The sequence below is a fragment of the Eptesicus fuscus genome, chromosome 1 (genome assembly GCF_027574615.1).
Source record: "Eptesicus fuscus isolate TK198812 chromosome 1, DD_ASM_mEF_20220401, whole genome shotgun sequence".
NCBI classification, from domain to species: Eukaryota; Metazoa; Chordata; class Mammalia; order Chiroptera; family Vespertilionidae; genus Eptesicus; species Eptesicus fuscus.
The window spans coordinates 57,662,501-57,675,149 of record NC_072473.1 but is presented as its reverse complement, the minus strand read 5'-3'; the positions used below and the strand labels follow the sequence as shown (position 1 = coordinate 57,675,149).

Here is a 12,649-nt window from a genome sequence, read left to right as displayed (position 1 = left end):
CCCCCTCAGCGGCCGCGGACCATCAAAAGTGGGGGAGCTGGGTGCCTGTCTGCTCTGGTACCAGGCCTTTCAGAAGCCTCCGCCGAGCCGGAGGCTTCTGAAAGGCCTGGTGCACCAGCGGACAGGCACCCAGCTCCACCGCGAAAAGTGAAAGCGTGTAAGGGACCCTACACGTGCATGATTCAATCATGCACTGGGCCTCTAGTATATAAATAATAATAAAAAGTGTTTTGCTGATAAACTCTATCATTAAGGATTCTCAATTTATAGGCTGTGGCTTCTATAAAGATATTGCAAGAAATCCACGAATCTACATGTTAAAACAAGAATTTTTTTAAATGAATGAATAAAAACCCTCATATGTGGACTAACCAATATTTTTTATATAAAAAGGGTGAAAAAAAGTTGAAGATGCTAGGATTTTATCAGAGGAGCCCAAGATAAGAAAGTGTTAAGACCTGAAGGAATAAATCCTAATGTTGGGATGATGGAAAGAGGGGTGAATATTTTTTAACAGAACTCATAAAAAATACAACATATCCAATCACCACCTAATGTGCATATAAAAGCTGACCTCCTATTTTTAAAAGTAAGAATAGAGAGAAATCTCTGGTTCCAAGTTTTCTTTGAAAGCTCAAATATTGTAATAAACTTACCAGTGTGAAGTGCAATCATCCATGCAACCATTTTATGAAAGGTGAGGTTCCTGTCCAGTTGTCTTCGAATTCTTGTTGAGCAAAACTTTGGATTAAGGGGGAAAAATGATATAGTAATTTTTAATAAGAAGGATTTCTCTGTGCCAGACATTAGAGACATCACAACCACCATAAAAACTGTCATTATACCTATTTGGTAGATGAAAATACTGAGGCTCAGATTAATGTAGTCATCACCCCAATGTCAAAGGGCCAGTAAGTGACATAACTGGCTTAACCAATATGTTTTATGTTCCCTTACTAGTTGCCTAAAAAGTTTCTCCTGGAATCCATTGCTTAATTGTATAAAATATGAATTTGGACAAAAAACTTATCTAGCCGTATAGTTTATAGTTCAGAATAATTTATTCAATAAACAGAAAATATAAAAATTAGCAAAGAACAGGCCTTCCTTCAAAGACCTGACAGTCTAATGGGGACACAGACAAGTGAACAGTTCTAGAACAAGTGAATAGCTTTAGAACAACACCCTTCTAGTACATACACTAAAGGAGAAAAAAAATAGTCCACCTGCCTATTTTGATAGACAACATCACAAGGGGAGTTCATTAACCAAATAATAGCAGCACAAATAACAATAGCTAATATTTACAAAGAGCTTATGCAAAGAGTTGCTTTAATTGTTTTACATGCATTGAGTCATTTCATTCTTATACCAATCCTATCAGGGAAGTACCATTATTATCCCTACATAAAAGATGAGGAAAAAAAGGCATAGAGAGGTTACCTTGCCTTAGGTCACATAGTTAATAAGTGGCAGAGCTGGATTTAAATTCAGAATGTCTGATGCCAAAGATATAAATATTCTGATATCCCATACCTTATATGATTAACTGGGCATTAAAAATAGCATTTTGTTCAATACATTGGTGTAACTATTCTCCAAGTATATGTAAGAAGATGTGGATTTGAATCTGGATTCAGATCACTGCCCAAAGTAGAAAAAAAAAACCCATCCCAAACAAAACCTGGTTTATGTTTGAATCAGAGTTTTACCCTTCTGAAAACTGTTCAAATGCACTCTGTGGCTGCTTTGTTCCCAAGACTAGATGTACTGCCATAGAGATTCAGAGAACTTTTAAGGAGAGCAGAATGAAGTGAAAAAAAAAGAGAGAAAGAAAAAAAACCGTAGGTATTACAAATATACTAGAGGCCTAGTGCACAAAATTTGTGCACAGGGACGGTTCCCCCTCAGCCCAGCCTGCACCTTCACCAATCCAGAACCCCTTGGGGGATGTCTGACTGCCAGTTTAGGCCTGATCCCAGGGGGGTTGGGCCTAAACGGGCAGTCAGACATCCCTCTCACGATCCGGGACCACTGGCTTCTAACTGCTCACCTGTCTGCCTGCCTGATTACCCCTAACTGCCCACCCCCTGCTGGCCTTGTCACCCCACTCAGCCTGCTGTTTAGTCATTTGGTTGTCCCTCACCAACCCCCCTGCCGGCCTTGTCACCCCACACAGCCTGCTGTTCGGTTGTTACTGTGAGGGCATCCTGACCAATTTGCATATTACCCTTTTATTAGTATAGATGGTTCTAAACATATTATTCAATTTAAATATATGGGTGTTTAATATTAGGCTTAATTATATTAAATAAAATGTCCTGATTTTATAGAAAAAAATATAATTGTATGAAAACTGTGCTTACTCCACTATCTCTCAGTTAGCTACATATAAGGAGGACAGGCTACTTTCACCAGGACAGCAGATTCCTAGAACTGCAGAAATACTAGTAAGACATTGAGGATTCCAGAAAAAGGAACAAATAATTGGGCTTCTGTGAGCCAGGCAGGTTACCCATACTCATTACATCATTTAATACAATGAGATAACTATTACTGTCCTAATTTTACAGATGATAAAACTAATACTAACTCTCATGTTCCGTGGATCTACATCTAATTGTCTTAAAGGTTCATGTCCTTTTCCACCAAACCAAATGTAAAAATATACTCATTATTATTCTACCTATCAAAAAAACAAAAAACAAGACAAGCATTTAAGTGTAAATTCTGGAAGGTGACCACAGAAAACAAGGTTAGGGGAAGTAAGACTGGGAAAGGAAGAAAACCTATAAAGGGTGTGTCATATCAACTACCACTATCATATAATATGAACTCTCTGCTCAGGGAACTCTGGGAGACTGTAGAACATGCCAGTTTTGTTTTCTTTTTTTTTTTAATTTCTTTATTGATTAAGGTGTCACATATTTGTCCTCATCCCCCCATTCCCATCCCACACCCCTCCCCACGGATGCCCCAACCCCCTGTTGAACTTAACCATTGGTTAGGCTCATATGCATGCACACAAGTCCTTTGGTTGATCTCTTCCCCCTCCCCCCACCCTCCCCTATCCTCCCTCTGAGGCCCGATAGTCCGATCGATGCCCCCTTGTTTCTGGTTCTGTTCTTGTTCATCAGTCTATGTTGTTCATCATTTCCCCTAGATGAGTGAGATCATGTGTCACTAGAGATATACTTATAAGAACTGAGTGTGAGACGAGCAATAATAGTTATGCTGACAGGCAAATGAATCAGTCTGTAGTGAGTTTCTTTCTGGACCAACAGTTCTTTTGAGACCCAATTTCAATGTCCACCAGTTCCTTATGTGTACATGTCAGCACTGATCCCTCAGCTCTGGATGGTGGACAAATGGTGGTAACAGAGGTCCGACTCCCTCTGGTTTGGTCTTGGCCAGACCCAGGGGCACGGCTTCACCCGGACTCAGGGGCACGTGGCCTCACCCAGACCCAGGGGGCGCGTGGCCTCACCCAGACCCGGAACCCAGCCTCACCCGGACCCGGGATCCAGCTCACCCATACCCAGGGGCGCGAGGCCTCACCCGGACCCAGGGGCGCATGGCCTCTCCCATACCCAGGGGTGCGTGGCCTCACCTGGACCCAGGGGGCGCGTGGCCTCACCCGGACCCGGGACCCAGCCCCACCCGGATCCAGGGGCACATGGCCTCACCCGGACCCAGGATCTAGCTTCACCCGGACCCAGGGGCGCGTGGCCTCACCCGGACCCAGGGTCGTGTGGCCTCACCCAGATCCAGGGGCGCACGGCCTCACCCGGACCCGGGATCCAGCCTCACCCGAATCCAGGGGCACAGGGCCTCGCCCGGACCCAGGATTCAGCTTCACCCGGACCCAGGGGTGCATGGCCTCACCCGGACCAAGGCCAGTTTTGTTTTCTGTTTTATTTATTTTTTCCTGAAAGGTTAGGAAACTTTATACTCATCCTCCAACTTCCATCTTTCACTGGCTGAGGGCTGTACCCAGAGCATCAGCACCCTGGTATGTCACCCAGGAAATGGCTGAAAGAAAATCCTCAGTCAGAGAATGACTGGGGCTTCCAGAAGGCAGTTGCCCATGTACTGGAACTGTCAGTGTGGAGGGAATATGGATGGAGTTCAGCAGTGATCCAGGCTCTCAAAACAAGGGTTTCCTATTTGAAATAAGTTATTTTACATTTTTGTTGGTGAAAACCTGACTGTCCTTTTTTTTTCTTATATAACCTCATTGTCTTTTGTGTTTATTTCAAGTTCTATGCTTAGTTTTACTACACTGTAGTCTTTATAATTTTAAGAAACTATCTTTTCATATTTCCCAATTGTTTCTTAGAGTCCTTGTCATAAGCAGAAGTCTAAGATGATCCCCAATGACCTTACATAATTTTCTCCCTTTGAGTGTGGGTAGAACTTGACCTATGAATATGATCGGTGCCATTCCTGTGATTTTGTTACATTATATAGCAAAAGGGACTTCGCAGAGGTAAAGTCCCAAATTGACCTTATGAGAGAGATTATTTGTGTGGGTCTGACCCAATCACCAAAGCTCTTTAAATCTTGGTCTAGAAGTCAGAGTTGGAAGAAGTCAGAGATTAGAGGCATGAGAAGTGTCTGATGCACTGTTCCTGACTTGAAGATGGAGGGGACTGTTACCAAGCAAAGGATCGCTGCCCAATGTGCTTAGAAGTCATGCCACTGGCTTTTGAGAAAAGAAAAGGCTTTTATCTTTGAGTCAACTGGCACTGAGACATAAGGCAAGGCTCAATTCTGGCTCCCTGATCCAGGGTTCAGGGTAGGATTTTAAGGGGTTTCAGTGCCATATCTTCCTGGACAATGGACACTTCATTTCTGTGCTCAGGTTGCTGTCGTCTCCTGGTCCTTTGTTTTCCTGGGGTGAGCCAATACTGAATATTTTTTTCTCCATGTAACCAGAAGGATTATGGGGATGAAGCAGTTAAGGATTCCCAAGTGTTACTCATAAGTGGTGTAAACTTTTCTTCTGGGTTTTGTTACAAACAGTTTGAGCTGGATCTGTAGTTACAGAGCCACATGACAAGGAAAACAGAGACATCTAGGATCTGAAAGCAGCCCCTGGATGACCATCAGCAAGGAGATAGGGACCTCAGTCCTGAAACTGCAAGGAACTGAATTTTGCTAACAAGAATGAGCTTGGAGAAAGATTGTTACCCAGAGTTTCCATATGCGAATTCAGCCCAATTAACACCTTGGTTCCAGCCTTGAGCAAAGAACCCAACCACAGATGAACATCTGGCCTGCAGGGCAGTGAGCTAAAATATTGGGGTTGTTTTAAGCCACAGAGTTTGTGGAAATTTGTTACACAGTAATAGATAATTAATACAGTCCTTATTGGCATGCTGGTACATAATTGGACTTCTATGAATGAGAAAATGAAAATTAGTATGGTCAGAAAGCAGTTTGCCATGAGATATATCTGTGTTGTATACCAGGCCTACCACCTAGCTGTGAGATGTTGAACAATTTACTCTGTTACCAGTGTCCTTACCTATATATTTATCATAGTTCTTTCCTCTTCAGTCTTTTCATAGATTCATTGAGTGATGTTTAATAAATATTTGCTTTTTTGTAACATTATTTAACTTTTCACTTATTATGGCTTGGCTCCCCAGCTAGAATGTAAGTTTCCCATATGCAGAGCAGTATGTCATGTACTTTTAAAAATCATTTAATTATTATTTGTTTAAATGAATTACATTTTCACTGTACTAGAATTAGAATCTAAGATGATTATTTTAAACCTACACAGATGTATTCACCCACACATCCACACTTGCCACACTGTTTTCATTTTTACTTCATGACAATAATTTTAAACATTTTGGAGATTTCTGTATGCTAAGGCCTATCCTTCCCCATTTTCCTCAATAAAGCAGGATGAGTCTTTATCCCTATATTTCTTGGGTTGGGCCAATCATGCATATTTCTTTCTCCAGGTAACCAGAAATATTATAAACCAAAGTCTAAATGATTAAAACCACTAGAAACTGAACAGAAGTTTTGTGACTGTTAACAAATTACATAGTGTTCTACTAACAAATCCTTAAAGTTACATCTTTGCCATTTCTAGTCTAAGTTATTCAGCATGATCCAATCATTCATATATATTAATAACTTTCTAAGAACATATCAAAATACGACAGTTTTAAGTTTAAGTGGCTTGTAGGAAAGTGAATGGGCTCTGGGGGCACAATGACTGTGGTTTGAATTCCAACACTCACGTTTAATTTCATCCTCACCTCACTGGCTTAATATACATATTTCATTAGGTGAGGTCTATGGAGACTCAATAAGTGGCAGTTATTATGATTTCCAACATTAGTCACAATATGCTCACTCACTTTAATCCCAATCAGAAAAATAAGTTTCCTTTACAAAGTTCACATTTTAAGCTGTGAGACCCAGAAGGAGGGACACACCCCATCTGTAAAAGAATGTTTCTTGTTGCTAATTTAAACAACATATATTATTTGACATAGGTATTTCTGTTTATAGAGCTGAGCTTCTCTGCAATTTGAAGAGCAGCCTTATTTTATCCCTGTCTTTAGAGACCCTCATGAGGATATTCCTTCCTGGGCCAAAGGAAGCCTAAAATCGGCCATTACAACAGACATTGCTCATGGGGCATGGCAGTTCAAAGGCAGTGCAATTTGGGCCTGTGGGGTAACAAACAAGGATTTCCTAACAGGCCATCCTGGTGAAAACACTGCCCATTTCTCAGGGCTTACTTCCTCTAAGTATACAGTATTCTAACAGGAGGCAGGGGAAGAATAAAAATTAATTTTATCTCCTTAAAAATAAAAAGCTACAGAGCATGAGCTTCATTTAGCAAATGTTCACTGGATGCCTATAGTATATCAGACATTGTACTTTACAGGTGGCTCATCAATAAAACTTTCAAGCAAATGCAGTTTTACCTCTGTGGTTTCTTCCGCTGAAGAGATTATTTGGAAATCTTTGTAATCAATGTCTACTTTAGTTGTAGTCTTCTGATCCTATATTAGTAAATCAAGTGTTGTATTGTTCTTTAAAAATTCTCCTTATGATATATGTGAATTTAGTATGACTAGGAAAAATGAAGCAGAATTCAAGGCAAGTTCTCCTTGTTATTGACAGTTTAGACCACTTTCCTTCCCCCCAAAATTCTGTGATTGCCAAATTAGGTATTAAACTCCTCAACTGTACATTCAAGGTTCTAATTTACTACCAAAGCTCCAGCTTCCACATCAGTCTTATCTCATATATCTGCCCTTTACAATCCCTACATTCCCCTCAAAGTAGATTGTTTGCTGCTCCCCTGTAGAAATTATCTGTACTTAATAAGTCATTTTTTTTAAAAAAACAAACTAGTGAATATTAAAAACATGCATTTTATTAAGAGAAAAATCAGAGGCTGAGCTAGTAGAATAGGTCCCACCAGTGTATCAATCCCAGCTTTGGAAGAGCTATTCAGATGTGATCAGGAATGGCAAAAATGTCCAAAGGGAAGCCAGAGGTCATGCTTACTCAGGGATTTTAAGAATACAATTTCCTTTCTTTGACTGGTTTATTTCACTTAGCATATGCTCTCCAGTTCCATCATGCTGTTGCAACGGTAAGAAGTTCTTTTTTTTACCGCAGCGTAGTATTCCATTGTGTAGATGTATCACACTTTTTTAATCCGCTCATCTGCTGTCACATGATCTCACTCATTTATGGAATATAATGAACAACATAAACTGATGACCAAAAATAGATCCAGAGACAGAGAAACATCAATCAGACTATCAAACCTCAGAGGGAAAGTAGGGGAAGGTGGGAGTAAAGGGGAGAGATCAACCAAAGGACTTGTATGCATGCATATAAGCCTAACCAACGGACACAGACACCAGTGGGGTGAGGGCATGAGTGGGGGGATGGGGGGGTAATGGGGGAATAAGGACACATATGTAACACCTTAATCAATAAAGAAATTTTTAAAAAAGAATACAATTTCCTCACCATTTCCTGTGCTTTTGCTCTTGCCATGTTCTCCAGGTAGAAAGTCTTTTTCTCTCATTTACCTCTCCTAGAGCCTTATTTTATCCTTATATGCCCATATCTAATGCCACCTTCTCCAGAAAGCCTTTCTTCATCCTCTGACCATCTGATATAATTTTCCCCTCCTTTGATTCCCTGTAGGTCCTTATTTGTAACTTTTTGTGGGACCCATTTATTTGAGTACCATGTGTAGGTTCTAAGTTCTGTGCTTCTCATCTTTGTATAATGATATTAGTAAGAAATTCATATACCATTTTATAGGTTACAAAAGTTCTTTCTATATAATCTCTTTTTTCTTCAAGCATAGCACATTCAGGGGCTCATGAAATTGCTGAATTAAAAGTGAATGGAGCCCCAGGCAATTGGAAAGCTCTGAACTCCTCAATTCCTCAGACCCAACACCTCTTCATCACATTCATTATAATATGATTCATTGCCCATTGATTCCATTTGCTTGGAATGTTATCCACAAAAGAGATTTTCTCTGCCTTTGAAAAGCATGGCACTGTAAAATTAATTACCACATTTCACATCAGCCTCATAAAGCCGTGTTTATATACATATACATACATATTATATTATGTATGTCTCTGTGTGTGCATGCACATGGGTTTTATTGCTATTACTGAGGTATAGGTTGATTGGTTGTTTTTGTGTGTTTTTTAATGTCCTTTTCAGATTAAATGGTGTCCCAGGGAGCTCCACCAACAATTAATATAGAAATAAACTACAGAATCAAGCATGTCTTGGCTCATGAATATTCTATAGAGATTGAAATCCTAACAAACCATTGATTTGCTCTTAAGATAGGACACTTAGCTTTAGCTTGATGGCTTTTGAGATTTTGAGGAACTCAAACTTTGTAAACGTTTGTTCTTACCTCACTGGAACCCCTGAGGAAGGAGAGCAGATTTCGACAGACTGGCAACAAGATCAGCATGCAGTTGAAATTCAGGCAGGCCGCAGGGGCCCTGGCCAAGGCCAGTGCTGACTAAAAGAAGCAGAAGAGGGAGTAGGGTGATATATGTGAGCACATAACACCTCCTCAATTCCCCCAAGGTTCCCAGCATGAGACCCACACATGAGAGATCTAGTTACTTGGAAAGGAAGGTTTACCTTTAGGGCCTGCTGGGACCCTTTGTTTTAATCTGGCCCTTACCCAGTACCCAAACATTTTTAAATGAAAAATTTCAAACATAAAGAGAATTTTAAATAATTTCATATTGAATACTGTTTACCCATCTCCAAGATTACATCTTTTACATTTTACTATGCTTGCTTTATCACATATATATATCCATCTATACATCAATCTACCCATCCATCAACATATCTTACTTTTGATGCATTTCAAAGTAAATTGCAGACATTAAATCACTTTCCCTAAATACTTAAGCATGCATATCATTAACTAGAGTTCAGTATAGAAACTGGGGTTGTTAGAGTCTTTTGTAGCACTTAGACTAACGTCAACAGTAACTTACGTTGGTATTGTATAATGCTTTGCCTTTATAATTGTTCTTTGAAATACCTAAAGAAGTTGCATATTTTGGAGGGGGAAAGTGAAGAGAAATCATCCTTCTCAACATCAACCTGAATAAGGTACCAACAACCATAATAATATAGTATAATGATATAATTATTAATATGTATGATTTATAATACATATTATAATTAGCTTTATTATTAAGTAATAAATTCATGGTTTCAGCATGATGTAGCAAATAATATCCTCTGGGGGCAGCTATAGTTGTAATTATTTTCATCTATTATGAAGAAAAGACCTGGCAGTTGAACGAAACTGGGAATGCTAATGGACCCAAGGAATGTTTGGAGCCTTTACTCTGCTGGCCTAATCAATGAATGTGATTCTTGGGCAAATCCCTCAAAGGCTCCATATATAGGGAGATTCATATTTCTTTATGATCATTTCATAACATTTCACTAGGATTAGGGCTCTCTATGCACAAAAGTGGTAAGAATCACATGAAAAGTTCCACATGTCCCAACTGTGTCATGCCTGGATATATCTCTCCAACCTGCCCTTCCATTCCAGAGCCAGTATTGGATTTCTCTTTTAAGCTAAACACTTGTCCAGAGGTTTTGGGGAGAGGAGGGATGCTGCTGGGACCCCTGCCACACTTTTGTCTGTCCCACACTAGAAGATCTAAAAACTCTTGTCCAGGGGGGTTGCAATGGAGGAAGTGAGGGTGATAGTGCTATTTGGGTTGTTCAGAATATTTACTGAAATTTTTCAAAGGAATGTGAACAAGAATAGTTGATTAAAATGTGAGCTATTCAATATTGCATGAGATGGAACTTATACTTACCCCAAGAAGTTTTCGAGTGTAAAAGAACTTTGGTGGAATATCATAAACCCGGTAATACCAGACAAAGAGGAAGACGTTCATGCCCAGCCATACCAGCTGCACAAACAGAAACAGTTGCATGAGGTTTTCACATACCAACAGGTGGATTTCACACAATATTGGTGACAGACCAGGGTTAGGAATTCCCCAAGTCCAGCCTTTGACACAGGTGGTTACAAAGCTGGATGTAACCATCTTAGAACCTGCTCTTTCCTAGGGCAGTGACATTATACTTCCCTGTAATTAACTCTTGCACCCCATGTTGTTCCACATGATTGTTTTACTACTTAGCTAGTATGCCAAGAGTAATAATAACTCCTCCTCTTTTCTGCTTAGCCTTAAATAGATAGATGATAGCGCATGACTTTTCTTAAAAAGAGAAGAAAAATAAATATGTTGCTATGTTGTCCCTGACACCAGTAGGACTCTGTGTTCTATTCACACAGGTGCCAATCACCTCCCTCCACCACACAGCATCCCACCCCCGCTAGTGGGAGTCTCATCAGCTAAAATGTCAAGTCTTTAATTCAGTGATTTTCAATGGTGTGCGACAGCACATTGGGGTGACACAAGAGACACACTGGTGTGCTGTAAAAAAATTTTAAAACATGAAATAGCTGACTATTTAGTAAGGGGCACTGACTTCTTTTCCTTTAGATTGTCAACTAAAAAATTACAATAGCTAACACAATAATAGCTGTCCAGTGTAAATGAATCAAAATTATATCTATATTTATTTTGTCAGATTGGCAAAAATATAACATTTTTTGGTGTTCTGCAGAATTTTAGTAACTAGTTTATGTGTGACATTCGATTTTTAAAAAGGTTAAACATCACTGCTTTAGTTCTACTTTGGTAAGTTTTGCTTAAATTTTGAAGGAGCATTATTGAGCATGAATGAGGAGGTAAGGGGCATTGGGATTTATTTAAAAGACCCTTCTAGATTCTGATGCTTATTTCATCTGAAGCACTGACTGCAGCAAGTGGTGGCACTGTCTAGTCTCTACCTTCAGCTCCATAGTGATCTTTTCTGAACTATGCTTTGAAGCTATTAAATGCTGACAGACACTTGAGAACAATCTCTTTAAAAACAACTTCTCCATTTCCTAACCTTGTCATTCTTACTCTTGCTTTTCAAGCTGTACCTTCACTTTCAAGTTTGTGAAATTTAGAAGGAGGTCATTCCCTGTAGAAAAGTGTAGTGGGATCTAAAAGTATAATTTGAACTTGTTTTCTGTAGGAGTAACCTGTTCATAAAATGGTGATAACTCAAGTTAATGGCTCTGAATCCTCAGAAGAATTCTATATGCATTAGAATGTTGGTTTGGCATATTTTTAAATGGCAAAATATTTGTTGTTTCAATTATACCTGTGCCACTAATTTCTCTCTACCTCAAAAACTCAAAGACTCAATATTTACTTCATGATAAATTCTTTCAAAAGTTCAATTTATGAGTTCTTTTTACCATCTATATAATGCTTTCATTGGATATTTGGAAAAACTATACTTATAAGTCACATTTATATTTTCCCAGTTGTCCATGATTGCTTTGCTAGACTACCACCATAAAATAATATTTGATCTTTGCTATGTTAAAAACTAAAGAAATTAACATTTATATTTGCAAATTAGCCATATCTTTACTTACAAAAATCATTTCTCAAGATAGATTAAAATGATTTATATATATGTCATATATAGTATATGTTATATATACAATGTATATGAGTCTAGATATATAATTTCAATTCCCGTTCTTTAAATTTTTATAAACCTTATAAATAACTTAATTTACCTCAGAGATAAGAAGGCACTTTAAAAAAAATTAAAGATAAGAATGTCAATCACTTTTGCTGTAATTCCTGAATTAAAGGCCAATTTCCCACAGATGAGCCAATCTTGTAGTTATTATTTGGAAAGTGATATAAAATTTCAATTGCTCATTTTTGAGTTGGTATAAACACATAAAAAGTAAAAATTTGCCTTTGGAGTAAACATTAATAAACAACTCAGACTCAGTGATCATTAACATGAAATATCTTCTACTCCCTATGTGAAATATTGGATAATTTAGTTCTCCAAAATACTCAAGAAATAAACTAGGAGAAGGGAGCCCATAGTTACATTCTTTCCAAAAGTAAGCTTTGGAGAATGGACTCAGTCGACTCGCAAATGGAAGCATGTTCACACAGTAAATCAGTTTCAACACAATTTATCA

General features: G+C 38.8%; 1 protein-coding gene across 1 annotated transcript in view; it reads right to left on the bottom strand.

Moving 5' to 3' along the window:
* Positions 1 to 12,649, bottom strand: part of LOC103302501 (cytochrome b-245 heavy chain) — a 39,589-nt gene that overhangs the window by 26,628 nt on the left and 312 nt on the right. Inside the window, exons 2-4 of the mRNA XM_008159538.3 lie at positions 10,392 to 10,487; positions 8,942 to 9,052; positions 657 to 741 (exon numbers count right to left, since the gene is read on the bottom strand). Coding sequence (XP_008157760.1) covers positions 657 to 741; positions 8,942 to 9,052; positions 10,392 to 10,487 — 292 coding nt within the window. The remainder of the gene's footprint in view (positions 1 to 656; positions 742 to 8,941; positions 9,053 to 10,391; positions 10,488 to 12,649) is intronic.